General features: G+C 49.7%; 1 protein-coding gene across 1 annotated transcript in view; it reads left to right on the top strand.

Moving 5' to 3' along the window:
• The first annotated feature begins 1,355 nt into the window (after positions 1-1,355).
• The window catches only part of Tead4 (TEA domain transcription factor 4), a 74,871-nt gene continuing 50,962 nt past the window's right edge, over positions 1,356-25,264 (top strand). The window contains exon 1 of the mRNA XM_038319260.2: positions 1,356-1,596. Coding sequence (XP_038175188.2) covers positions 1,356-1,596 — 241 coding nt within the window. The remainder of the gene's footprint in view (positions 1,597-25,264) is intronic.

Consider the following 25,264-nt stretch of genomic DNA (forward strand, 5'->3'; position numbering starts at 1 on the left):
ATTGTTTCCGCTCTTGAATTCATGTTGGACGTTGCGCTATTGAATTACTGCCTTGCTCTGACAGTGAACTTCTTGAGGGCAGGGGCCTCTTTCTGCACTTAGTTTGGTGCCAGAGTCAACAGACGCTCCACAAAGGATTGTTGAGCTGAGTGGTAGGGCAGATACACCGCCTTGCGCTGCTGCCCTTTTCATGTGAATGGGAATGACCAAGCTTTGATATGACTCATTAGTTAATAAGCATACTAGAATTTATATATCCAAATGAGGACTGCTTCCTTCAAAGTCTTCACTTTGTAAAGCTGGATGCTGCTTAGTCCCGTGATGTCGGCATTTCCGCAGACTCTTTAGATCACCTCATTTCTCCTGCTACTCACCCTTCATTTAGCATACACATCTTCTGTTGTTAGTGCTGGGCAAAAGATAAGATAAATCCAGCCATTTACTGCCTTCAAGAGTTTGTTTGGCCAAGGAGATCTGACTGGGAGAACCACAGCAATGGAAACTAAATGGTAATGCTCCAGAGATAGTTTGATTTTTGGAAATAGCCAAGTCTCTTTGGTTTTAAGTTTCCCGAAGCGACAAGGTGGGTGCTGGAGCTACGTAGTAACTGTAATGGCTTTCAGCCAAACTGGTTACTCAGCCCGAGCCCACGTGTTTCTCCTAAGTTGATCTGGCACGTTTCTACAACACCCAGACTTGGCGACACTGTCCTGTATCTAGGGTCCCCAGCCAAGTTCCAGATCTCTGTGAACCCCTGCCGGGACCCTATATCCTTATTATTCTCCCTAGCATCCGGTGGACTTATTCACAGGATAGAGTCACAGAGTTACAACCGAGCCCATGATGGGTCTCCCTTTTCTTCCCTGCTTTCTATGTGGCAGTTCTGCAGATCCCGAGGGACACTGAGAGAACTGAAAAGGCCAATACTGGGGAGGGCTGGAGAGGGAAAGCGGTGGCGGATCTGGGAGCAGCGCCGGGAGTTCCTGCTTCCTGCTCCCGGAGCGAGAGTCCTCGGTAGCAGCCTGGGGGAAGGAACAGCCCTTCCTGCTCGCGTCCGCGTTCTTCCAGGAGCACAGCGAGGCGCGCCCCACCCGGCGGAGGGAACGGTTTTCAGCTGGAAGTGGTGGAGGGTGGAAGACGGCTAGGACTCAACGCCACCCGGGAGTGTGGGGAGCTGGATGAGAGCGGGAAATTGGTAGACCAGAGTCTAGGCTGTGGACGCGACGGGAGGCGCCGAAGGATCCGCGTGGGGTCCCGGGGTGTCTCGGCCGTGCCCGGTCCCGTGGCCGCCCGTGGTCCCCCGGGCTCCGCCCCGCCGCGCTGCCCGGCCCCTCTCTGGCCAGGTCTCCTCCCCGATGTGCGGGTGGCAGCGCCACTCCCTCCGCTCCCTCCCCAGCCGCGCGCGTCTCATTCCAGCGCCCATTCCGTGCATTCCTGCCGGGCTCCTCTGCAAACTCCAGCCCCGGAGGTGGGGACCGCCGCAGCTCCGCGCTCCGGCCCCTGCAGCCGTCGCTGCTGCTGGAAGACTTGGCACCCCGTGCGGACCTGCTGCAACCGGCCGAGCGCTCCCACCCTGCCTCCCGCACACTGGGACCGGTAAGACTGCCAGGTTCGGAGGATTTCGGCGTCCCCGCGTGGTCCCGGGAAGCACTAGAGGACCAGCGGGGCACGTGCGGGCGGCAGAGCCCAGGGGCTGGGCAGAGCAGGGTCGCCTGGCTGAAGTATCAGAAACAGGCGATCAAAGAGCACTTGCCAGACCCTTTTCTACTTTTTTGCCTGGAGAAGCGAGCCCCGGAGGGAAGTGTGTTGCTTGGACCTTTTGCAGAGGTCCCCCAGGGTTTGAGACACTGTCTCCCCATGCTGAGGATTGATGAACGTGAGCTCCCCAAAATCCAAGGCACTGTACCCTAGCAGGCAGCCCGGGGGGGGGGGGCGCCGCGGTGCATACGTCAGGGGGCTCCAGGCACACCCATACTCCGATTCTGTGAGTTCAAGCGAGATCTTTCTGTGCCAGCGTCCCTAAGTTTTGGGTGTACCTGAGGGAGAGAGATCTGTACGCTATGACTCACTTTGTTTCCAGTAGGTGTATTTGTGCTGAACGTGACAGTGTGTACATTGTACTACAGTCCACCTTGAAGAGGGTGCTGTCTGAAGCCCTGAGTGGGTGTGTGATGATGTCTCCTCCAAGACTGTCCTCGCTCTGAGGATGTTGGTTCTGGCTCTGATTTCTTCCTGCAGAACCGGAGCAGGAGACAGCGTCTCCAAGTTCTTTGTGCGCAGGGAGAAATTGACAGTAGTCGTTGGAGGTGTCCGCCCACCCCCACTCCCCACTCCGTCCCGGCTGGGTTGGGCAGAACTGGCAGGAAGCTGCCTACACCTGCCCCCCTTCCAGGCAGCTGTCTTTCTGAGGGAGAGTGGATCCTGTTCTGCCGGAACAGTTTAGAGAGCTGCTGGAAGGCTAGCGAAGCTGACCGATCTTTGCCTTTAGGGGATAGGGTGGGTTTTTGGGAATGGGAGAGACCTTTTTAGATTGTTTTCTTTTGGGACAGAAGCCTAGTCTAGCCTGGCCAGGTACTTCTACCCTAGTTACTACCCTAGCATAAACTCACTTTCGTCCTTCAGCCTCAAAACAAACAAACAACCCTCCCCCCCCACCAAAAAAAAATACAAAGGGGAAAAAAAGCAACAACAAAAAACTTCTTTTGAGACAGATTCAAAAGACCAATCTGGCCTTGAACTGGGATTACAGGTCTGAGTCACCAGGCTTAGTTGACCAGTGTTGGACACTGGGATGTTGATAGTGTTTCTAAGTTGGCCTCAAGGACAGAAGAGTGTCCATGTTTACCTTCTCCATGGGGCCTTGAAGGGAAAATCTCTTATTAATTAGTAGACTATTAGACTTGATTGTTCCTTAATAATCAGTGCCTTGGTCTGTAACCATACTGGGTTCAAACTGCCTCAGTTTCCAGAGCGTTGGGATTGCTCCCTCTTTCTTCACAGCTTGCTAGGCTTGCTTGTTTCTGTGGGGCTGCGGGAACTAGTTCGGAAGGTGAGGGCTGCCTGGGACTTGTTGGCTGCCTCCAGGATATTGACAGGAGCATGGTGTGAGTGTCACAGACAGACTTGGCATCAGAGGTCTCCCTCATTAACACAACAGAGAGATGGCAGCTAGGGTTTCTTGGAAGGAAGAAACAGAAGACTGTGTCAGGAGTGGGGGCTCTTGTGTTTATCCTTCCTTCTATGGTGCTAATGTAGATTAGATAGTCTGCTGGGAAATACCTCACACTCCTAACAGCTCAGGCCATGTGTACTGCTGATTTACAAAAGCAGCTCTTGTCAGGTAGAAAATGGACAGGCTTGGGGTCAGACAGACGGGGCATGTATCCTGAGAATCATTATGTATAAGGCTTTGGGGCTCAGTTTCCTGATGAGTAACTTGTGGAGGGGAGTGAGGAGGGAATGGGGGATGAGGAGGGGTGGCGGGGTGAGGGGGAGTGGAGGTGAGGAGGGGTGGCCGGGTGGCGGGGTGGTGGTACATCCCAAGCCCCTGGTAGTACATCCCAAGGTCCTCGGAAATGGAGTAGCTTTCTCCCACTTGCTTTGGCAAGAACCCCCTTTCCCTTTCCCATGCTGAGGGATGGATCCAGGGTCCGATAACACATGAAGCTAGAGGATTTTGAGCAACCGTTTCTCTGAGCCCCCCTTGGGAAACCTCATCACTCTGTTCACTGTGTTCGTTTTGCCGACATGAACTGAGCATTTGCCGTGGGTCCCGTGCCATGGAGAGGCCATCCTTTGCCAGGAGATAGCATCATTCTCCAGCTAAAGGTCTGAGTACTGCTCTGCCAGGTGTGGTGTATGTATGTGGAGCATGTATGTGTGTATGTATGTGTATATATGTGTGCATGTATGCATGTGTGTATGTGTGTATGTATATGTGTGTATGTGTGTGTGTGTATGTATGTATGTGTGTGGAGTGTTATGTGTATGTATGTGTGTACGCATGTATGTGTATGTGTGTGTGTGGGGGCATGTATGTATGGGTATGTATGTGTATGTATGTATGAGTGTGGAGTGTTATGTGTGTATGTGTGTGTATGTGTGTATGTATGCATGTGTGTATATATGTGTGTGGAGTGTTATGTGTATGTGTATGTATGTGTGTGGTGTGTTTGTGTGTGTATGTATGTATGTATATATCTATCCATCTATCTATCCAACTGTCTGATTATCGATGCATCCATCCACTCTGCCATTTTGCGTTTTGGTCCTAAGGATGGACTCAGGGCCTGGGCTTTGCTAAGCACACTGTTCTGCCACTGAGCTTCTCCCCCAGCTCCATCTTTCCAGATCCAAGGATGCAGATGTCACAACCTCCTTTGGCCTCCATTCTGCAGTCTTGCGCTGGTGACTGTCACAAAGCAATAACTATTGCCAAACTTGTGTCTCCTCTTTCTCAGGGGAGGTAGAAGACATTGGTCCCTGACTTTCGGCCTTACCCTTCTTGTAGTTGAGGCTGGTCTGGTGGAAGTTGATAATTCGGGGCTCCTGAGAGCGGCTTTCCCTCTTTGCCCCCTTGACCCTTGGTTGGCAGAAGTGGGAACGACGACTCTGTTTAAAGCTCTGAAATTGGAGCTGAACAGCTGCTCCCCAGCACCCTGAGGGCGGGGGTGTCACCAGGACCAGGGGCCCAGGTGGAGGCTGGGGTAGGGCAGGCTGCCTCACTGGGAGCAGGGAGCCCACATCTCCAGTGTTGCTTTGACCTCTTGTGGAATGGTAGCTTTCTCCATGTCATTTTTTTAAGGCTGTGTTTTGGGGAGAGTCTAGTCACACCTGTGTGGTTGTTCCTGGAGCCCTCAGCTGGTGGGACAGGATCTGTGGGAAATTTCCCGCCAGAACTTCAGGCCAAGATCTGTGCCCATCTGTTTGCTTGCAACGCAGGCCAGCTTCCAGAAAGGTAGGAAGATGGGCCTGCTGCTCCATGGTTTGGGCCAGCTTCTAGGCTAGGGTGGGCAGGCAGGCCCCCATGGGTGGGGTCCCAGCTTCCTTTGACCCAAACTCAATGGGAACAATAGACCTCAGAGGAGTCACCAGGGGCAGGAAATGGGAGCCGTGCTAAGGCCAGGGTGACCCTCCTGGGGGATGGGATTGCATATCCGGTTGAGTGTTAGGGCCAGTGCAGAGGGCACTGGGGAGGGGCTGATGACACATAGGGTGGGCCCTGAGGTGGGGCTCTCTGCCTAAGGGGGCTGTTGACTCAGAGCGAAACCTGAGCAGAAGGGCCCATTATCTGGCTGAGCTCTCTGGTCTGTGTCCCACTAGCAAAGATCTTGTGTCTGGCAGCCTTCTGCCAGGTTCCTGCCAGGCTCACCGGGCCTACCCCTAGAGCCCCCAGGATGGCTTCGTGAGTTGCCTTGGCCAGGATGAAAGACTAGTGTTGTTTCTTCCTGGCTGCCGTCCAACCTGGCTGCCCTCCACCTTGGCACTGAGCCCCAAGTAATAGTTGATGGGAGGTGACAGTGGGCAGAGCTTTGGGTAGGGAGAGAGGAGCCTTGGGTCACTTGGACAACCGTGAAGAGATTTCTTCAGTCACAGAGCAAGACAGGCAGGGGGAGATTCCTGCCTGAGGCAGGTGGCGGAATGTTCTCGGAGGCTGGACATTTATCTTGCCATCATCTGTGGAAGGGTGGGACAGAGTCTGGCTGTGAGAGCAAAGGGGCGCTTGGCTTTAGAAGGGAGAGTCAGTCAGCCCGTGGAATTTTTTCTTTGTGTGAGTTCAGGTTGCCAGATTCTCACAGGTCATGGTTTGGGGTTGAGCAGCCTCAGGAGTGGCCGTAGGACCACTGCCAGGACCCATCCAAGAGGGGTGTGGTGGAGAGAACATATGCTAGCCTGATTGTTTCTCCAAGGAACAAGACAAGGGTGCTGGGAATGGCAGAGTGCTGGGTTCCTTGTTCATCCCTTGCCCAGTTCCACGTCAAGTTCTAGTCTATTTATTAATTAGTTAATTCAGTATAGCTTGCTATACTGAAACTAGATCCCGGGACCTCATGGGTGCCAGGCAAGTGCTCAGACCCCCAGCCCTCTGCATCAGAGTTTTACACAAAATCTCTATGGAGAAATGGAGTTTGAGGTGACTAGCTTGGATGCATCCTGTGTAATCTTTGGATGGAGATATGTTCTTTTTCTTTCCTTTTTGTTTGTGATGCTGGGTCTAGAACTCGAGGCCTTGTGCGTGCCAGGCAAGCACTGAACGACACTCTAACTCTTCAAGAAGGGTTTTCAGCTTCGTGGATTTCCCGGGAACAGGGGAAGTGGCTGGTGTGGGGTGTGTCTGGTTGAAGGACTGTCCTGGGAGCTTTGTACAATGCTCACCCTCCACCTCCTGTGAGGCATGGAAGCTTCCTCAGGGTAGAGCCACAGCTCTCTCTAGCTTTGTTCTCCGTCAGCCCTGTGGGTGCTGAGGATAGTGAGCAAGCCCTGGATGGGAGATCCAGGCCTGTATCATCTTAACTGATAGAATGTTCTAGGAGGTTGGAGGCTAAGCGAAAAGAAAATGTGATTTATATTTGCCTAGAAAACAGTTTCCTCCCATTCTAGGGGTTGAACTCTGGGACGTGGACAGGCTGGGCAAGAGAGCACTTTCCCCTGAGCCACATCCCCTGCCTTTGCTTTTTTGGTTTTTCAGGACATTTCTCTGTAGCTTTGAAGCCTGTCATGGAACTAGCTCTTTTAGACCACGCTGGTCTTGAATTCAGAAATTCGCATGCCTCTGCCTCCGGAGTGCTGAGATTAAGGGCGTGTGTCACCACAGCCCAGCTTCCCCAGCCCTTTCAAATTTTGTCTTATTGTTTTCTGAGGTGTTTCTCGAGCTGGCTTCAAGTTTATTTTGTCCCTGACAAGGACCTTGAACCACTGGCCCCTGCAGGCCTCTACCTCCCTTGTGCTTGTTACAGCCATGTGCCACGCCACTACACATGGTTAGGTGGCACTGCAGGTAGAACCCAGGGCTTTGTGCGTGCCAGGCAAGCATTCTGGCAAGTAAGCTGCATCCCCAACTCTTACTGGAGACCAAGGCTCAGGTAGCCCAGGCTGACCTCAGCCTTCATATATATTTCTGGGTGAACTTACATTCCTTATCTCCCTGCCGCTGCCTCCCAAGTATTTTAGAACTGTGTTGAGCACTCCAGTATTCAACTCTTCTGTTGTTTTCAGACAGGGTCACACACTGGAGCCCATGTCGGTCTTGAACTCATGGCAGTTCTCCTGCCTTAGCCCCCTGAGCCACCACAACTGGCTTTAATTTTGTTGTTGTTTTTTTACTTGTGGAAATTAATATAAACTCAGTAGAAAACCTGGAAGAAAATTGAGAGGGAAAAAAAACCCAAGTGGTCAATAATATCACAATTTAGGAATGAGGCAGTGGAGTTATGAGGTCTTGACTCAGTTCTATGACACTCTGGCCACATCAAGAGCCGTATCTGGCATTTAAAGGTGGAGACTAGTCTATGAGAACTGTGTTTGCCAGATGTAGCCCAGTGGAAGAGCGGTTGCCTAGATAGCACAATAGGGCACTGGATTTTATTCCCAGGACCACTGAAAGAAAAAAAGTGTGAAATTAAATTTGCCATTTTTGTCTCTCTCTCTCTCTCTGTGTGTGTCTGTGTGTGCGTGTGTGAGTTTTTTGTGGCTTTATTTAAGCACAAATGAAGTGTCTGTTTGTTTTATTTATGTCTCTTCTAACCACTGTGTGGTTTGGTGCTGGCATTGGTGACTGATGACCAGTTCTGCCGCTCTTCCCATGGCAGCTTTGAGGATCTTGGAGAACACATTATGAACGATCACACACCTATCTGAGCACAGTAGGATTGTGGTACATTGGGAGTACTTCCCCTCCATGGCTCTGTGGGCCAGGCAGCTCCTGAAGCTGCTGGGCAGACAGCGTGGGCTTGTCAACGCTGGGCATCAGGATCTGGCACTTAATTCTTCTTTGCATCACGTTGGTTGTTTATACCTTTTGATTCCTACCAGTTATACTTAGTTTACTGGCTAGTGCCAGATGAACAGCTTAGTTCCTTTCTGCGTGTGTGATCTTGGGCTTCATTGGAGGTCAAAGAGCAAGATAAGGCACCCAGAAAGGCGGCGCTTTTGTGTTTCTCTTAAGTTTTTAAATTTCTTATTGTATGTGTGGCTTGCCTGCATGTGTGTCTGTTCACCATGTGTGTGTAATGCTCTCAAAGGCCAAAAGAGGCTGTTGGATCCCCTGGGACTAGAGCTATATAAATGGTTGTGAGCCACCCGATGTGGGTGCTGGGAATCAAACCCAGGTCTCAGCATCTTTGGAAGAGCAGTCAGTGCTCTTAGCCGCTGAGCTATCACTCCAGGCTCTGGCTTTTCTTCTGAGTCAAAGTCTCATGAAGGCAGACCCTGAACTCATTATTAGACTCACAAAGTTCCAGGTGGCCTGGAACTTGGGATCCCCACTTCTCTTCCCCTGGAGTGCTGGATGGAATTCTAGGCATTTGCCACCATGCAAGCCAGACCAGTGTTTGAATGTCTTCATTGGGGCTGATGGGGAATTGGAAGCTGTGATCCTGAAGACAAGCAGCTCCTCTTTGTGGCCACCACAGAGGTGTCCATCACATGTGTTACTTCCTAATGGAAGTTACAACCCTTGGAGCCCCACCTTAGAATCTGTAGGTGTTGTGGAGGAGGGCTCTACACTCTCTTCCTATGTGAGAATTTGGATGGATGACCTGGGTACCTCTGTTTCAGCCCTTCTGCGGTACACTAAGAGGCCCCACTAGTGATGGTGAGATACTCTCCCATCAGACATTCCTATTAGAGGGAGAAAGAGCTGCCTCCCAAAATGGAGGTGAGATTGGGAGAGGGGAGTGTTCAGGCTGGAAGAGAGAGAATGCGCTTGTGAGAGCAGGAGGGTGTGGCATCTTTGTATTGGAATCAAGCTACATCTTGGTCCTGCCCTGAAGCTAGAATGTGGGGTAGATGACCCCAGAATGGAGTCCTAGTCCAGATGCCAGAGGGGAACTATCCAACATAATATCTAAGTAAGAAGACTGGAACGGCTCAATGGTAGAACATTCAGTTATTGTGCTCAAGGCTCTGGTTCCCTCCTGAGGCTGAGGCAGGAGGACCTGAAGTATGAGGACAGCTTAGGCTATACAGTAAGGTTCCGTATCAGAAAAGCCAAAGGCTGGGGTAGTGAGTCAATGGCAGAATGCTTGCCTAGCATGAAAAAACCTAGGAGTTTAGCCAGGCACGATGGCTCCACAGGTAAAGGTGCGTGTTGCCAAGCCTGACCACCTGAGCTCAGTCCTTAGGTCCCACGTGGGAGAAGGGAGAGAACCCACTCCCCAAATTGTTCTTGACTTCCACACTCCTGCAAGTGGCATGCGTGCAGCCCCATCCCCAGCAAACATATAAAATAAAATGTAATGTTCTATGTGTGGTGGTGTACAGTCCCAGTGCCCAGGGCAGAGGCAAGGAGGTCTCTGTGAAGCTAATGTGTCTCTCTGGAGTTCCAGGCCTCGCAAGGGCTTTATAGTGAGACTTTGTCTCAGAGTGAACAAACAGCAAACGGGGCTGGAGAGATAGCATAGCTGGTAAAAGCGTTTACTGTTCTTGCAAAGGACCGAGGTTCAGTTCCCAGCCCCCATGGCAGTTGGGCAGCCCACACTCTATCTAACTCCAGTTCCAGGGGATCCAGCATCCTCTGCTGACCTCTGCAGGCACCAAGCACACCTGTATAAGTGCACAGACATATACGCAGGCAAGACGTTCGCACATATAACATTAAACATAATATGTAAAAAACAAAAAGCTCTATGCTACATTTTTAGTATTCCCTAACATTCTGTAATATGTTTTGACTTACTGTAATATTACATTTAACATGTATTGGATAGGGAGAGGTCAGCCAGTGATAGAGAACTTGCCTTGCATATATGAAAGGCCCTGAGTTCAGTCCCCAGTACTGGGAGAAAAAGTAAAAGGATGAAAGACCTAGTTGGCATTATTCATAGAGTATTGAAAAATCACATGTAATGGGGCATCTCAATTCAGATTAGCCACATCTCATCTCATTGCTACCTGCTGCCCGAGGCTAGCATAGCTTTCTAGACAGCCTGCTTGAGTCTGAGCCTCTGTCCTATCCACCCAGGAAGCGCTCTGTCTCTCTGTCTGTCTCTGTCTCTGTCTCTGTCTCTGTCTCTCTCTCTCTCTCTCTCTCTCTCTCTCTCTCTCTCTCTCTCTCTCTCTCTCTCTCTGAGACAGGGCCTCTCTATGTGGCCCTGACTGTCCCCCCACTAGCTCTGTAGACCAGGTTGGCCACGGACTCATAGAGATCCGCCTGCCGAGTGCAGGGATTAAAGGCATGCACCACTACCACCTGGCCAGAAAGGTTTTTCTAGGGCAGCTTATTTAACTGTATGGTGTGCCTCAGTTTCCCCTCTTCAGAATGAAGGTAAAAGTGTTAATAGAGACCCATATTCAGTAGCACAAACATGTAATTCCAGCATTCTGGATTGAGGCTGAGGCAGGAGAATCTCAGAGTTCAAGGCAGCCATAGTTACATGAGACTGTCTCACCCAAAGAAAGAAGAAAGTCAGCAGCAATTTCACAGCATTGATGTGAAGATTAAATGAGTTAATATTTAAAGGCTTTGGTCCTTGCCCAGCTTCTCCCAAGCCCAAGCACTGTGTAAGTGTTTGTCAAATAAATGACTTACGGATGGTCCTTAAAAACTAGACCAGTTGGAATTTTTAAGGAGAGGCTGGCGATATGTTTAGAAAATCCGATTGTGGAGTGGTCTGAGGAGTCCTGGCGGGCCGGGCCTGTGCCCTTGTGGGTCTGCTTTGTGAAACTGACTTCAGTTGAGGGACACCATCGCCTGGCTGCAAATGAGAAATGACAGTTCTGAGTCTCCAGTTCTCCTGCAGGTGGATCTCAAGGGTCTGCCTGCCAGGCCTGGGAACTCTGGGGCTGGTAGGCAGGAAATAAGCAGAGATCCTCAGAAATGTCCCTTTGTAAACTTGTGACCTTGTGTGGTGACGGAAGGTGGAGTTGCAGCAGGTGAGGGGCTGACTCAGACACTGGGTGGCTTCCTGCGCTCCTAGAAAACACTGCAGGCTTCCCTCTTCTGACTGCAGCCCTTTGCCGACCCATCCTGCACCCCTAGAAAAGACTGCAGGCTCCCCTCTTCAGACTGCAGCCCTTAGCTGATGCACAGCACCCACAAAGCACCTACTGTGTGCTGTTTGGGGCAACTGAATGGAAGACCTGGTGGCTGGCTGATACTCTGCCCGCAGTGATGCTCTTCAAGATGTAGGAAGAGTAAAGGCACAAATGACTCGTTCTGATGGGGTTAGGAGGAGCCATGGAAGGCTTCTTAGAGTGGGTGAGGGAAAAGCTTTTAGAATAGGTGGGGGTGTGACAGTGTGTGCTGGAGAGGGGGACCCGGGAGGAGGAAGCATCTGTGTAGGCTGACATGTCATTGTATGAGGGTTGTTATCATGGGGTTGTAAAAGAGGTAGATTTGAGCTGCACACACCAGGCAGAATGTAGGTGTGTGTGTGTGTATGTGTGTATGTGTGTGCGTGTTTCTGTATGTTTCTCTGTGTGTGTGTATGTGTGTGTGCGCACGTGTGTGTGTTTCTGTATGTGTGCATGTGTGTTCACCTCTGCACAACTAGACAGGCAGGTTACCACTGAGCTCTGCCCACGGTTTACATTATATTTATATCAACAAAACATGGTCTTCATGGTGTACGGGTTATGGTTTTGACAAATGCATGGAGTTGTACGTTCACACCACGATCAAGGCACAGGAAGGTTAGGCTCCCCACATTTCTTCATTTACAGTCACTTCCCCTCCCCCATGCTCATCTCTTGGCAACGCTGATGTGTTCGCTGGTCCTGTGACTTTTGCCATTTCAGGAAAGTCGTGTAAACCAAATCATACAGTTGTGTAGCTCTTTGGGTCTGGCTTCTTTAACCCACCATAATACCTTTGATAGCCATGCAAGCTGCGACGTCTGCTTCCCTTCAGTTTGCTCCATTTTAGTACTGAGTAGTGTTCCCTTACTGTAAACGGATGGATCACAGCGTGTTTGCTCGTCTTGGGTTTTCCAGCTAGTTGTGAATAAAATGCATTTTCTGTTTCTGTGTGAACATAGGCTTTCCATTTTTTCTTGCATTAATACTTAGGAATGGGATGGCTGGGTCTTTTGTAACAGATATATTCGTTGAATGTCTTGAGACTCTGCCATATGGGCCTGGTGAGATGGCTCCCTGGTTGAGAGTACTGGCTGCTTTTCCCAGAGGACCTGGATTCAATTCCCAGCACCCATGTGGTGGCTCACAATCATCTGTAGCTCCAGATCCTGGGATTTGGTGCCCTCTTCTAGCCTCCATGGTGACCAGGCATGCAATGTATGTAGTATTCATATATAAATGCAGGCAAGCCCTAATACACTCCATCTAAATCTGCCGTACTCTTTCTAGTATGCACCATTTTGTATTGCCACATAGGAATATATGTGTGTATTTCATGCTCATTCTCATGGCTTGGTGTGTCAGGGTGGTGCTGGTATTCATTCTATGTGTATGTGTGTGTGTGTGTGTATGCTTGAGTTTATGTCTGTACCACTTGTGTGTCTGGTGCCCACGGGGGCAAGAAGTTGCAAAAGATCCTCTGGAACTGGAATTACAGGTGGTTGTGAGCCACTTTGTGGGTGCAAGAGCAGCTGGTGCTTTTATCTGCTGAGGCGTCTCTGCAGCCCTGGTTTATATTTCCAATGGCTACTGATGCTGAACAGCTCATTCCCTGTAACTATGGTGAGGGTCTGCCCAGTGTCTACCCGTCTTTTCTCTTGTTATGAGCATTCTTTAGTTATCTACTATCAGGCCTTTGGCCAGGTATATTCTTTTGTTGTTGATGGGTTTTGTTTTTTATTTTTGTTTATTGTTTTGTTTTGAGTCTCTCTGTGGAGCTCTGGCTGTCTTGGAACTCACAAAGATCCGCCTGCCTCTGCCTCTCAAGTGCTGGGAGGTGTGCAACAATATATCTGGTTTTTCAGGTATATTCTTCATTCATTTTAGGGAAGTTTTTATGACTTTCTGGAAGATGTGTGCGTGTGGAGGCCAGTGAACAGCTTGTGGGAGCTGGTTCTCTTCTTCCACTGTGTGGTCCTGGGTACTGAAGTCAGGTCGCGAGGCTTGGTGGCAAGTGCCGTGTGTGTGTGTGTGTGTGTGTGTGTACAGGGGGGTGGGTTCCCTGTAGCTCAGGCTGCTCTAGAACTAAGAGGTTCTCCTTGTCCAGTTTCCCAATCATGGGATTGCACGTGGAAGCCTCCACATAAAGAAAAAGATCCCCGGAGGAAGGTGATTGGTGGAGGTGAGATGGTCATGGCCTCTCCTCAAGGGCCAGGGTGGGACCCAGGCTCAGGAATGGGGAACCCAGAGAGTGGTCTGTGGAGAAGAGGGAGAACAATGTGTGCCGCCCCGTCCCCAAGGTCTGCTCCTGGCTTAGCACCTGCTGTAGAACCCACCTCAGAATAAGAGGCTCAGGTGCGCATCCTCGAGGTCTGGCTGGTCCTCCTTTGCGCATCGTGGGTCAGGTTAGGCTGTCTCCACCCAGGAAAAACAAAATAAGGGCTATTGCCCCAGCCTGCACCTCAGCCATTTACATGGCCTTGTTTCCAAACTGGATGACTGTGTGTTCTGGAATTGGAGGTGGGGTGACTGGTAGGCCTTCAGGGGTGGTGGGTGTGTGGCTGAGCCAGAGGGATTCCGGAATGAGTTTTCTGGGTTAGGGAGGTTCCTCTGCTTCGGTGACCTAAGTCCAGCGTGTTATCCTCATCCCTATCTCTGTGGAGACACTCCTATGGGAAATGACTGAGGCTAAGTGGATGCTGCCTCCCACCTCTTCCGGGTCCATACCTTGCCTTCCCATGTACCTGGAGCATGACTTTGTCCACACGGTAGAATATTCCTTCTCCAGGGAGGATGAAGGCTGGGTCTGTACCTTGCCTTCCCGTGTACCAGGAGCATGACTTTGTCCACGCTATAGAATATTCCTTCTCGGGGAGGATTGAAGGCCTTGAACTTAGTGAGGAGCAGAACTCCAGTTACTGGGTTGGGCTAACCTCGGGTTTTGGTTGGACAAGGGTAACCCTATATCCCTGGGAGAGTACTTGAGGGCCAGCCCAGCCCTAAGGGGAAATAAACCCTAGGGTGTGCTCTATCTGCTCCAGGGGACCACCACCTGATGGGATTACCACGGGATTACCACTGTCAGCCCCAGGGCCTCTCTGGCAAAGACTCCATAGGGAGTTCCCCTGTGTTGAGCTGAAGTTTTCGGGGGCAGGTCCACTTTAGATAAAGTAAAGTCGGCTCTTCTGCCTCAGGCCTGTTCAGAACTGGCAACACTTGCTTCAGTGTGGAAGCCTGAAGAAGAAAGGTCCCTGGGAAAGAATGCAAGATTAAGTCTTCCTTGTTCCAAAAATCAACATTTTTAAAAATTACATGTTTATGTATTTGTGTGTGTGTGTGTGTGTTTGTGACCGAGAGAGAGGGAGAGAGGATGCCACAGCACACATGTGGAGGGAAAGGAGCAGGCTGTTATCAGGGTCTGTTCTCTCCTTCCATCCTGTGAACCCTGGAGATCAAACTCACATTGTTAGGATTGGCAGCAGGTGCCTTTATCCACTAAACCAGTTAGACTATTTTTTCCTTCTTTTCACTATATAGCTGTGGTTGGCCTGGACCTTGCTATGTAAACCAGGCTGGCCTTAAACTAACAGAGATCCCCCTGTCTCTGTCTCCCGAGTGCTGGGAATAAAGGCCTGTGCCACCATGCTTAGTAAGAAGACTTGCAAAGAACAGTTTGGGGGCTGGAGGGATGACCCAGTTGCTTTTGCAGAGGACTTGAGTTTATTTCTGGCACCCCTGTCAGGTAGCTCACAATTGCTTCTTAACTGCAGCCCCAGGGGCTCTGATACCCCCTGAGGGCATTGGCACTCAGGTGCACATATTCACACCCAGACAGACATACAAAACACACAAATGAAATCTTAAAAACGTATCAGTTTGGAGTTTATAGAAGAATCGAGGAAGAAGTATAGAATTCCCCGAGGTAGTCATCTTCCCTCCGTTTCTTTGATTACTAATATCTCAAGTTAGCATGGTGCCTGTGTTATGACTGAGGGGTGTTAGCAGTCTGGCAGCCTGTAGCTCACAGAAGCGTTCACGCTGGGCTCTGAGTGGTAGGTACTCACCATGGCAGGATCGCTCTTCTGCCCTAAAATATCCTCCTCATCTTCTCTTCTAACCACAGCTAACCTCTGACCTCTCTGTTAACCCAGGGAGCTTTTTTCTTTCTCTCTTCCTCGCTCTTCCTATGGAGCGGGTGCCGGAAACAAGGATGTTGTGTGTCCTGCGCTGTGATGTTGAACTTCCTTGAGACAGGGGACTTTCTGGACCTGGTGATAGGCCAGCAAGCCGGAGAGATGGGCCTGCCTTCACCTCCCTCTGTCCCCGGGAGGTGCAGGGGTGTGGCCATTCACAGGGATCACAGCAGCTGTTGTCACCCACAGAACTGCCTCCAGCCCCCGAGTCTTGTCCTTTCTGGAAGGGTAACTGAGATCACAGAGATTCACCTCAGACTCTTCCTTCAATTGATGTTATGAATACCTTTCCATGGCTTAATAGCAAATGCTTTTTTTCATTGCTGAATAATATTCCACTGCTTGCCTTGTGTGTGTGTGTGTGTGTGTGTGTGTGTATGTGTGTGTGCGCACATGGGGCCCCTGAAGTTTAAAGAGGGCAAATGTCTGCTTCTAGAGGTTCCGGTAGTCTGCAACAAACCTGAGCTTGAGCCTAATGCTTTTTTTCTTCCATTACCTGTTCCCAGGGGCGGAAAATCGTGTTTCATCATGGCTTCATTACCAACTGTGGGGCCCCAGAGAGAGGGTGGAGGGGCGTGGAAGCCAGTTGCTGTGACCCACTTCCTGGAGGTGTTAGGGGCAAGTCTGCAGACACCCACGGCTCAGCTGTTTGGAAAGGCTAGCTGGGGTCAGGCTCCCCAACTTCCAAAGAGCAGGGGATGGATGCTGACCTGAGCTGCCTGTCCTCACTGACCCAGCCTCAGGTTGAGCCTGGAGCCCCATTGTCTCTTAGGACTCTTATCTCCCTCCATTTCTCTGGGCCTGGGAGCTTCCCTTCCCACCTCTCCTCCGTGAGACTCCTCCTTGACTTCCTTCCCCAAGTGCCTCCCCACCCACTTGCTTATCTCCCTTTGGTTCCTCCTGATTCACACACAGCCTCCCCCTTCTTGGTCCCTCCCTGCCTAACCTCAAAGGCAACAGCCCTCCTTGTGCTAGGTTACCAGGTTCTGAGGTATTCGAATTTGTTTATTTATTGGCTCGTTTGTTTTAGAGACTTGGGCTGCCACTTGGAGCCATGTGCCTCTTGAGTAGCTGGAACTACCAGCAGGCCAGTACACATGGCAAGTGTGTCAATCAAATCATCACTTGCGTCCCAGTTATATTTTTGATGAACATGAAGTTCAGAGAGCTGGGTCTCTGCCCCATGGCTTCTCTGCCCTCTCAGGGTCTTTTGTTCCAATGTATCTTCCCTCCAAAGCTTATGGGTGCTCACTACTGCCTTCTGAGGTTCCCATCCTGCCAAGAGCAAGGCGTGGTCATTGTCCTGGGTGGCAGAAAGACAATGTCTCTGCACTGGGTGCTGGAGAAGGATGCGGACAGCCAGGCAAACCCTCTACCGCTGAGCTATAGCTTGGCTGCGCAAATTTGTTTCTTTTTGAGATATAATTACACATTGTACCCCAGAATGACCCTGAACTCAGTGTATAGCCTGGGTTGGTTTTGAACTGGGGGTGCTCCCCCTGCCTCAGTGACTAGAATGCTGGGATTACAGGAATAAGTCACCATACCTGGCTACAATTTTTGGTGCTAAGGTTCAAACTCAGTGTCTGGTACACACTAGGCAAGTAGGCATTCGAGGAGCTGAGCAGCCACGTAGCTGGTAAGAGATAATTTTAAACTCTGGAAGTTTCTTTAAGTATACTAGCTTCTAATCAAAGCCAGCAGAAGGCCAAGTAGTCCAGTGGTAATTTTAGACACAGGGACACCTAGGTGTGGTTTGATCATTATCTCTGCAATGCTGAGATGGGCTTCAGGAAAGGCAGGTGCTGATCTACTGAGCCTCAGCCCAAGTCTTGATATAGACACACACGTTTTCTAGAAGGTCCCCTTCTCCCCTCCAGCCTTTTAAAAACCACACTAGGGTCACAAGATTTTTCTGACCGAGTAGCTGACCTAGCCCAGGCTAGTCCATTTGCTGGATTGTCTTCTTTACCCCACTCCTTCCTCTGTTCTCCAGGAACCCATCTACCCAAGGCTGGCAGGAAACTTTGGTCAGTCTTCGTGTCCAGGCACAAACGGTCGCTTTTCTTTGTGTCTGTACTTTGTACTTTGGACCAGGTCCCCTGCAGTGCCTTCTTGGTCATCTTTTTCCCTCCTGCCTCTTCTTCCTCCTCCTCCTCCTTTTCTTCTTCTTCTTCTTCTTCTTCTTCTTCTTCTTCTTCTTCTTCTTCTTCTTCTTCTTCTTCTTCTTCTTCTTCTTCTTCTTCTTCTTCTTCTTCTTCTTCTTCTCTTCCTCTTCCTCTTTCTTTTCCTCCTCTTCCTCTTCCTTTGAAGTTCTGGTTGCTTTGAATTCGGCTGACCTTGAACTCAGAAGTATCTTGCCTCTGCCTTCTGGGATTAAAGGTGTGTGCCACCTTGCTTGGTTTTTAAATGACTTTTAAATGCCCAGGGATAGAGAGAGACATGGTACATGTCTGTGATGCCAACACTGGAGTGTGAAGGCTGAGGCAAAAACACCATAGTTTTGAGACCATCTTGGACTACATATAGCAAGACTGTGACTCAAGCAAACAGAACTTATGGTGAAATATAATAGGCCAGGCCTAGTGGTGCAAACCTGTTATCCCAGCTACTCCAGAGACTGAGGTAGGAGGATCACAGGTTCAGTGCCAGAAAAAGCCTGTTTCAAAATTCAAATTGGGGAGACATGTGTGAAGCTCTGGGGTCAATCCCAGTACCTCAATTAGTCAATCAAATATACTCAAAACATAAAATTACCTTCACAGGTAAGTTTTTGTCATCCCCCCCATCTCTTTATTTCCTTATTTGGACACTGCGTAATCCAAGATAAGATGCTAGAACTTGCAACATGCCTCAGGTCAGCCAAGAACTCTTAGGGATCTTGCTGCCTCAGCCTCTTTTCTGGGGGTGGTTTGAGAGAAGGTCTCACTGTACGGACAAGGGTGCTTCCAGCTCACTGAGAACTGCTTCCTGAGGGCTGGGGCTAAAGGTGTGTGTCACCACACCCAGTCTACCTCTTAAGCGCTGGGGTCACAGGTGTGCCCTACCACTTGACCAAACATGGAGGTAGCTCTGACTGACCTGCAACTTGCAATCCTCCTGCGTTGGTTCCCCAAACACTGGGATTGCTGGCATGTGCTATCTTGCCCAACTTTTCATCATAAATCCTTAAGCTATTTTTAGTGTGTGTTTTGCCTGTGTGTATGTCTGTGCACCACATGTGTGCAGTGCCTCCTGGAGAAGAGGGTGTCAGGTCCCCTGGAATTGGAGTCACAGATATGGTTGTGAACCTCCATGTGGGTGCTGGGAACCAAACCTGGGACCTTTGTGACAGCAGCAACTGCTCTTGATGACTGAGCCACCTCTCCAGCCCCTCATCCTAAGTTCTTTTCAGTCTGCAGTTTCATGTCCTTACGCATGGTCACAGCTTGTGCGACTGTCACCGTCATCCGTCTCCATCACTTTGTCCTGTATCAAATAATAACCACTGTTTCCCCTCCTCCCAGCTTGATAACGACTCTTGACTTTCTGTCTCTGAATTTGACTGTTTGAAGTACTTCTTGTAAGTGGCCAAACAAACAAATAGAAACTATTTGCTTGTGTCTGGATTATTCCACTAGGTAGAATCTGTCCAAGGTTCGTCCCTGTTACATTTTTCCTGACTGGATACTAGTCCATCATCTGGACGTACCACATTTTGTTTATTTTTCTGTTGATGGACACCTTTGGACTATTCTGGATTCTTCGTGCAGGAAGCTCAGCGTTACCCTCCCGACAATAGCTGTTTACCTATGCCCATGTTAATCTTGCTAGGTACAGCCAAACCTTCTGTTTTGTTTGGTCTTAGGCAAGGTGTCACGACTTGGTTCAGGCTGGTTGTAAACTTGGTATCTCTCTTGGCTTCACGAGTACTGGGCTTGCAGCCTCCTTCTGCCACACCCAGCTGGGCCACTGGTGTTTTTTACGGTAATTAATGTCCTATAAAGCCATTGAATTAACAAACACTGAGCTATTAGTCACAGGAGAAACACTGGGTTGCATTCATTCAAGCCTCTGGTCACAAGATTTTTGTCAGCCAATTAATTTATAGGCTTGTTTTGTGGGCGCTCTGTCCCAAGACACCTTGCTTAATATACATTGTTGATTCATTAACCCGGGGCCCACAGCAGCACCAGAACTCACGCCTGCAGGAAGCTCATCTAACACAGGAGTTTTCTCCCGCAGGCACATTCCAGCCTCCTGTGCTTGGGAACAGACAGTTCTTTGCTTGAGGCTGTTCAATTTGCTTTTAGTCAGGATCATTTATGGAGTATCAAGCGGAGGGTTAATTGGTGTGATGCTGAGGGTAGTAGCTCAGCCATGAAAAGTGAGAAATAAATAGAAACAGTGAAGCAAACCGAGCTCGGAAGATAGAGTGTTGCATGCACAACACACATGTGCACATACATACATACATACATACATACACACAATTGTTTCCCATTTGTGTTTTCTCATTGATTTAGATAAAGACTAGACCTCACCATATCCCCGGCCAGCTTGAACTTGGCTATGTAAACCAGGCTGGACTCAAGACTTGTGGCGGTCCTCCTGCCTTTGGCCTTTGTTCCCAAGTGCCAGAGCTCCCGGTGTGCACCACTGTGCCTGCTGGTGGAATGGAAATGTTTTTTATGCTTTACAGAGAATGTTTCCTCTGTGCGTGTGTATGATAGTAACTTTTATTGTCTTAATTCACAGCTTGTTTTTTTCCTACATCATGATTTTTTTTTTTTTACAAATAATTTGCCTGTTTTCTGGCAATTAAATACTAATACAGTTTTTTTTTTTTCATTCAACTCAGCTAGTTTACTGAAATAGTCAGCTAAATAACTAAGTGCGTGTGTGTGTCCTTTGGAGGTCTGAGGACAACGTGACAGGAGTAGGTTCTTTCCCAGGGATTGAACTCGGGTCCTTATGGTTGGCGCCAAGCCCTTTTACCTGCTGAGCTGGCCTGCTGACCGAGGGTCCACTCTGAATAGTGAAGTCAGAGGGATGTGGTGGCTTATGCCTGTAATGCTGGCGTAAAGGAGGCTGAGGCAGGGATAGTGCAAATTCATGGCCACAGAGTGAGATGGGAGGATATGTACATGTTACAGAAATCCACTGCCATTCTAGACAAGGCACTCCGGCTTCAGAAAATTTGGCCTTCTCCTAGAGGTCCCAGAATCTACAGATGCTCTGAGATCACCGGTATTTTTTTTTTTTTTTTTTTTTTTTTTTTTTTTTTGGTTTCTCTGTAGCTTTGGAGCCTGTCCTGGAACTAACTCTTGTAGACCAGGCTGGTCTCGAACTCACGGAGATCCGCCTGCCTCTGCCTCCCGAGTGCTGGGATTAAAGGCGTGGGCCACCACCGCCCGGCGATCACTGGTATTCTTGAGTAGATGACCGCACATACAAACCCGAAGACTGTGGTTATGAGGACTGGGTGCGCTTGATCTTTCTAGATGACTCTGACCCCGCACCTTGCACACACCAGACAGATGGGCCTTCCAGGCAGGGCCGTGTCTCACTTGGCTTTGTCGCCAGTGCCGGCCGGGTAGTGTATGCTCACACCACTTTTTCTCTGTTGCCAAGGATGACCTTGAGTTCCTCCTGCTCCATTTCTGCCTCCTCTCCAGAATTCTGAATTACAGGGGAAGGCAATGGACTGGAACACAGACCCGAGGAGGCCTGCAACTAGGAAGAGGGAGATTTCCCTGGCTTTCCCTGGCTGGGACCTGCTCTTCTCCCTCCTGGGAGTACAGCCCCTCTAGTCACTGAGCCGGATCCAGGCTGTGCTAACTGAGAGGCAGAAAGCCCAGGGCTCAGATTCCAGTCCAGCCTCAATCAGTTCTGTGGCCATTTGATGGTCACTTCCCCTCTTAGGGTTTCAATGTCTTCACCTGATTCTATCTATCTATCTATCTATCTATCTATCTATCTATCTATCTATCTATCTAGATATTATGTATACAATATTCTGTGTGTATGCCTGCAGGTCAGAAGAGGGCACCAGACCCCATTACAGATGTGAGCCACCATGTGGTTGCTGGGAATTGAACTCAGGACCTTTGGAAGAGCAGGCAATGCTCTTAACCTCTGAGCCATCTCTCCAGCCCCCTCACCTGATTCTTGACAACTCCAGGTCCCCTCTGCAGGTCTGTTTCTTCTCACACAAAGCTTGGGGACCAGCATCTCTCCACTAGGGCTTCTTCAGAGGCTGAGGAAGCAGCAGAGCTCTTTCCGATATCAACTAAAAACCACAGCTCTCATCTTAAAGGGAAGAAGAGAGAGCTTAGTGACCATGGCTCAGGAACACAGATTTAAGTTACCCTGAATTTCGTGTTCCAACGTGAAAGCGATTTCAGGGGGTTTCTATACTTTTACAGAACAAAGAAAATCACAAGTCAAGACAAGTTTGAAATGTATTGGTGGGTGCATCACAGAGGGTACAATGAAATGGGAGTGGGGACAGCTGTTCGACGGGCTGTGATGGTGCTCTTAGCTCTTGGATTGGCAGATGCTAGTCTTCTGCTAAGTTAATGGCTTCTAGAAGGTTTCTATTTATTATCACAAATCATTAGTTCAGATACATGGCTGTTCCAGAAGGCCAAAATGAGACCAAAATAATTAGACTCTGAAACTACAAAATTCCTATCTGTCAACTAACGAATTTCCAATCAGTCAATCAATCTCGGCAGACACAGAAACTCCTTCCAGGAGTGGTTTTTGTTCACAGCCAGACATAGTGTCTTTTTTCATTTACACCGAGAAAGACCAGGACAAGCCCACTGTGCAGAGAGAGACTTGTCTAGCCCCTTTAGTGGGCCACCCTTTTCACACCTGATTTACTTCCCTCCTGCCATGGTCAGACCTCATCCCCTTCCACTTGGTAACTTTCTGTGAGGAAGAGCCTCTGAGCCTGCAGCTAGGCAACCACTCACTGGCCGTGAGACCTGAGCACAGCAGTGCACCATGAAGTGTCTCAGTCTCTCCAGCTGTGCAATGGGCTGGGCCTTACTAGCTCAGAGGGGGTATGGGGTGAGTGAAGATGTAATCAAGTACCTAGTCCAGTCTTGGCAGCAAGTGGGTCTGGGAAATGGTTCCCTGTGGTGTCAGCTTTAAGGTCATTCACTCTCAGGGCAGAGTGTGGCCCTCAGTGTCCTAGGCACCTTCTGCAGACACCAGTTCTTCAGGCTCCTCTGCCACGTGTCCTGGGGACAGAGTCATGCCGGGAGACTGGGTAGTCACTCTCTAACCCGGCACTGATCTCCTCTCACCCAGCCCGCCTCCTCTCTGGCCTAGAGTTATTGCTGAGCATGAGGACCAAAGGCGGCAGGCAGGGGCCTCACCTGCCAAAGCCAAGGGAGCCGATCAGGTGGTGTGTTAGTGTGTGCTACAAGCTGGAATCAGGGCCGAGGACCTGAGCATGTGTGTCACACTGGGACTCCTACCGCCTTCCACCTTAGCCTGGCTTCCCTTCAGATAGGATGAGGTGTGTTGATTGACTTCTGGTGGGAGTTTAATTAGGACCGGCCTGCCCTGAGCAGGGAATGAAGCTGGGATTCAGTAGGGGAGGAGAGGGGAGGGGAGGAGAAGAGGGAAGGGGAGGAGAGGAGGGGAGGGAAGAAAGGGAAGAGGAGGAAAGGAGAAGGGGGGAGGAGGAGACCTGGGTTGTAGAGGTGGGTCTCAAACAAGCCTGAGACTTTCTCTTCCGTCTCATTTCCTCCCTCCCTTCTGAAAGTGGCGGATTGATTCCAGTGCCTTGTGCATGCTAGGTGCCAGGTAAGCATGGCATCAGCCTATTTTAGGGTGGTGGTGGTGGTTGATTGGGTCTTACAATGTAGCCTAGCCTGCCCTTGAACCTGTGACAGTCCTCCTGCCTCAGCTTTCTGAGTGCAGGTGTTACCAACCTGTATCGCTATGCTGGTTAATTTTTCTTTTCTCCACCCCCCCAGCCCCACCCCAGACAATGCTTCTCTGTGTTCTCTGGCTATCCTGGAACTCCCTTTGTAGACTAGGCTGGCCTCAAACTCACAGAGATCTGCCTACCTCTGTCTCCCAAGTGTTGGGATTAAAGGCATGTGCCACTGACAACCGACCAATTTTTTAATTTTTATTTTTGAGACAAGATCTCACTCTGTATCTGTGGGTGGCCTGGAACTCACTGATAGCCCCAGGCTGGCTTTGAAATTGTGATCTTCCTGTTTCTGCCTCCTGAGTGCTCAAATTATAGGTGTGAGTCACCATACTTTGTATAATTTTCTTTCTTTTTGAGATGAGGTCAGAGTAGCGAAGGCTCTAAGCCTCTTCCCTACCCTCCTCCTTGAATGTATCCGGGACCATCTTGTTTTTATAACACCTCTGGATGAGTGGACTGTGGGCTCAGTCTCTATAGAGCCCAGTCTGGTAAGAATAGCCAGGGCTAGCTAGGTAGTAGCCGGGAGCCATCGGACTAGGTGGGGCCAGGCCTGTCCCAAAGAGTGTCTCTCTGGCCGCAGCTGGATTAGATCAAGGCAGAGTATCTGGGGTTCAGGTTTGTTATTTCTTGTTATTTCTTGTCTGGGTCATCAAAGCATGCTGGGAGTTCTGCCCGCCTGGAGGAGGACTTCTGTCCTGAAGGGGATTCCCAGCTTGTCCCCACTGTGAATTACTGCAGCCACTCTGTCGCCTCGTGTGTCCTTAGGTTAGGGTGGATCTCCAGGAAGGAAGTCTTAGGTTTTCTTTTCCTTCCTAGTTTCAGTCACAGGTCTGTCACTGCAAAGCAGGGGCTGTACTAGCGATTGATGTCAGAGCCCACAGGCAATGAGGGTCGTGGTGTGGCTTGACCTTTGACCTACACCTCTAAAGCCCATAGAGTCAGTGGCTGGAGAGGAGACCAGAGGGAACCATTTCTGTCTCTGTGCTCTGAGTGGCCAGAGTCTCTCCTCATTTCTGTGTAACTCCAGGCACATCTCGTAAACGTTGAGTTTCAATTTCTATCATGTCCTGTTTGGCTGGGACCATGGGAGCTGGTTATAGATTACATATTGACATCCCATGGGTTATCTGCACGGACAGCCCCCAGTGTACAAAGGTCAGCATGTGATTTTTCTGCTTTGTGATGGTGTGGAAGCAAGGCACATTCAGTAGAAACTGTTCTTTGAAACTTGAGTGTTGCCGTTTTCCTGGCTAATGATAAACAGTATGTATTTGTCATGTGGGGCAGCAGCAGTGAGCCGGCGTGTCCAGCCAGCCGCTTGGTAGTGTGGCCAGCACTGCTTAGATGTGGGCACTGAATATATTTCATGGGATATACAAAGTCATAGTGTAAAAGTATGTAGGCAGGAAGCAGAGGTGCAAGCCTTGCATGCCAGCGCTTGGGCATCAGAGGCAGGATGATCACTATGAGGTGGAGCACAGCCTGATCTACATAGAGGGTTCTAGGCTAGCCAGGGCTACACAGTGAAACTCTAATGTTAGTACTCTAACTTAAAAAAAGCAAAAACAAACATGTCCCACGGAGGGACTGAAGAGATGGCTCAGCAGTTAAGAGCACTGGCTGCTCTTGCAGAGGACCTGGTTCAGTTCCTGACACCCACAGGGCAGCTCACAACCATCTGTTACTCTAGTTCTGGGGATCCAGCGTCCTCTTCGGACCTTCTCCGGCACTAGGCACACATGTTGTGCGATACCATACATCTAGGATAGCACTGATAGACATAAAATAAAACCTGAAAAAATGTTTAATGTCAATAACTATCAGGGAAATAGAAATTAAAATTGCTTTGAGAATCCATCTCACTCCAATCAGAATGGCTATCATCAAAAAAATCAGATTA

The sequence above is a fragment of the Arvicola amphibius genome, chromosome 2 (assembly GCF_903992535.2).
Source record: "Arvicola amphibius chromosome 2, mArvAmp1.2, whole genome shotgun sequence".
Classification (NCBI taxonomy): Eukaryota; Metazoa; Chordata; class Mammalia; order Rodentia; family Cricetidae; genus Arvicola; species Arvicola amphibius.